Source organism: Ipomoea triloba, chromosome 7, assembly GCF_003576645.1.
Source record: "Ipomoea triloba cultivar NCNSP0323 chromosome 7, ASM357664v1".
Lineage (NCBI taxonomy): Eukaryota > Viridiplantae > Streptophyta > Magnoliopsida > Solanales > Convolvulaceae > Ipomoea > Ipomoea triloba.
In genome coordinates, this window is record NC_044922.1 from 3,461,351 (window position 1) to 3,464,293 (window position 2,943).

A 2,943-nucleotide genomic window follows, 5' to 3' on the forward strand; every position below is an offset into this window, starting at 1 on the left:
ATGACCCAAGTTGTACTTTCGGGTCCAAGCAAAGCCCCACTTGAGATTCAACTCATGGGTACCTTGAAGGCCCCTCCAAATCCTAAAGATATGGACATGAAAAAGGAATGGTTAACCATTCAATACATAGATCATTTAACAATAACAGGTGGTGGGACCTTGGATGGCCAAGGCAATGTCGTTGTTTATCCCGCCAAAGGAAAAAGTCACAAGCTACCCAACGTAAGTCCAAATGTAATTTATCAAGTGTAGTATTCTTCTTATATATAAAACTATTGAAAATGATTTTTTTTTAAATATCTGTTAACTAACTTTTTTTTTCTTTTTTTGTATAGAATTTGAGCTTGAATTTCTTAACAAATTCGGTAATCCGAGGCATAACTACTCTAAACAGTAAACAATTTCACGTCAATGTTCTTGGTGGCAAGAACTTAACGTTTGATCATTTCACCGTTAAAGCCCCAGGAGATAGTCCCAATACAGATGGAATTCATATTGCAAAAATAGTTGGTGCTGTAATTAAAGATTCTGTTTTTGCAACCGGAGACGATTGCATATCAATTGGGGACGGGTTAGAAAACTTGAAAATCACAGGTGTGACATGTGGGTCTGGACACGGCATCAGTGTGGGTAGTCTTGGCAGAACTCCTGGTGAAACGCCAGTGAAAGGCATGTTTGTGTCAAACACTAAATTTATTGGTACCGATAATGGTGCTAGAATTAAAACATGGCCTAGTTCTCATCCTGGAGTTGTAACTGATATTCATTTTGAGAATATAGACATGAAAAATGTCAAAAACCCAATTGTGATTGATCAAGAATACTGTCCGAATAACGAATGCAACAAGCAGGTATGTAACAACATGTGAAATTAAACATAATTTTCCTAATATTTCTTTGATAGGATGATTTTATTAAAACATAGCTTGCTTTATTTTTATTTGTAGAAACCATCACTAGTAAAGATTAGCAAAGTAAGCTATAAAAATATAAAAGGTACTTCTGCAACACCGGATGCAGTGATCCTCGGGTGCAGTAAGGGGGTGCCATGCGAAGGAGTTGAAATCGGTGATATTAACTTGACATTCAAAGGAGGTGCTGCAAAAAGTGTTTGTAAGAATGTGAAGCCTAAGCTAACCGGAAAGCAAGTTCCACCACTTGTTTGCAAATGAACAACTTTGTTATGATATATGTTGGCTGAAGAATTATTGATTAGTAACAAATAATGTTGTAATAGTTGGTTAATTTATTGTTACAATTTCATGGTCACACAAAGGGCTATATATTTTCAAAATAAAAAAAGAAGGTATTAATTAAAAAAATAATAATTAGTGACGATATGCCTATTTATTTTATTATGACAAAATATTGTCAGAATAATTTTTCGGTTGTGACAAAACTAATAACCAGCAGTACTGTGATTAAATAAACACGTGAAGAATTTTTAAAATCATGAATTTATTCAAAAATTCTAATGTTTATATATAAAAACTATAATATGAAAAACACAATTGTATTTTTTAATTGTCAACATCTTCTTCAGTAGTTCTTACTCTTGTTTTTTAAAATTTTATTTAAATCTTTCAACTTTAATAATCTTTTTTTAGCACTACTGACTCTATTACAATGTAATATCTGTTCATAGCTACTCTCTCAAACTATTAGAGCACAAAGAGTCATCAGTCGCCTCCACTGGGGCTCGATCCCATCTCCCTTCCACATGAGAGTGTAAACCGGGTGCCACTAATAATCTAAAATGGTACTTTTGAAAACCCCAAAAAAAAAAAAAAGACTTTATTACTACAAAAAGAGATATTACCCGTTATTAAGAACCAAAAAAAAAAAAACAATCATAAAAAAACACTTCTCTATCAATATTTGTTCAAGTAAATGAAACAACGTTGGTTATTACACAAAATCGACATTTTAAATTTAATAAGTATATTTTAATTGTTATATGGTTTGGAAAATCAATGTCGTATCTTTATATTTTTTAAATTTTTTAAAAACAATAAATACAACGTCAATTTTTACATTATATATAACTAGTATTTTCACCCGTGCGATGCACGAAATAGATTTGTTATAATATATTAAGAATATTTGGATTGATATATAATTATATAAATTATAACATCAAATATTATGTAGTGCAATTGAAGATATGTTTTGGATCGATTATGTTTTCTACTGTTATCCTTGTTTGAATTCCAGCAAATAATTACTTAATTAATAGCTAATGTGTATATGTACCCATGCGGTGCTGAAACTTTAGAGATTTTATATATCATTGTTTAGGATTTTTTTAAATTGCGCAAATATGCTCGTTCTCTAGTAACTCAGTTATAGGAATCAATTGTTANAAAAAAAAAAAAAAGACTTTATTACTACAAAAAGAGATATTACCCGTTATTAAGAACCAAAAAAAAAAAAACAATCATAAAAAAACACTTCTCTATCAATATTTGTTCAAGTAAATGAAACAACGTTGGTTATTACACAAAATCGACATTTTAAATTTAATAAGTATATTTTAATTGTTATATGGTTTGGAAAATCAATGTCGTATCTTTATATTTTTTAAATTTTTTAAAAACAATAAATACAACGTCAATTTTTACATTATATATAACTAGTATTTTCACCCGTGCGATGCACGAAATAGATTTGTTATAATATATTAAGAATATTTGGATTGATATATAATTATATAAATTATAACATCAAATATTATGTAGTGCAATTGAAGATATGTTTTGGATCGATTATGTTTTCTACTGTTATCCTTGTTTGAATTCCAGCAAATAATTACTTAATTAATAGCTAATGTGTATATGTACCCATGCGGTGCTGAAACTTTAGAGATTTTATATATCATTGTTTAGGATTTTTTTAAATTGCGCAAATATGCTCGTTCTCTAGTAACTCAGTTATAGGAATCAA

The 2,943-nt window shown here is 29.6% G+C and overlaps 1 protein-coding gene across 1 annotated transcript in view; it reads left to right on the plus strand.

Moving 5' to 3' along the window:
- Window positions 1–1,338, plus strand: part of LOC116024617 (polygalacturonase-like) — a 20,561-nt gene extending 19,223 nt beyond the window's left edge. The window contains exons 4-5 of the mRNA XM_031265559.1: window positions 595–851; window positions 948–1,338. Of these exons, the coding sequence (XP_031121419.1) occupies window positions 595–851; window positions 948–1,172 (482 nt within the window). The 3' untranslated portion in view covers window positions 1,173–1,338. The remainder of the gene's footprint in view (window positions 1–594; window positions 852–947) is intronic.
- Window positions 1,339–2,943: the final 1,605 nt, after the last annotated feature.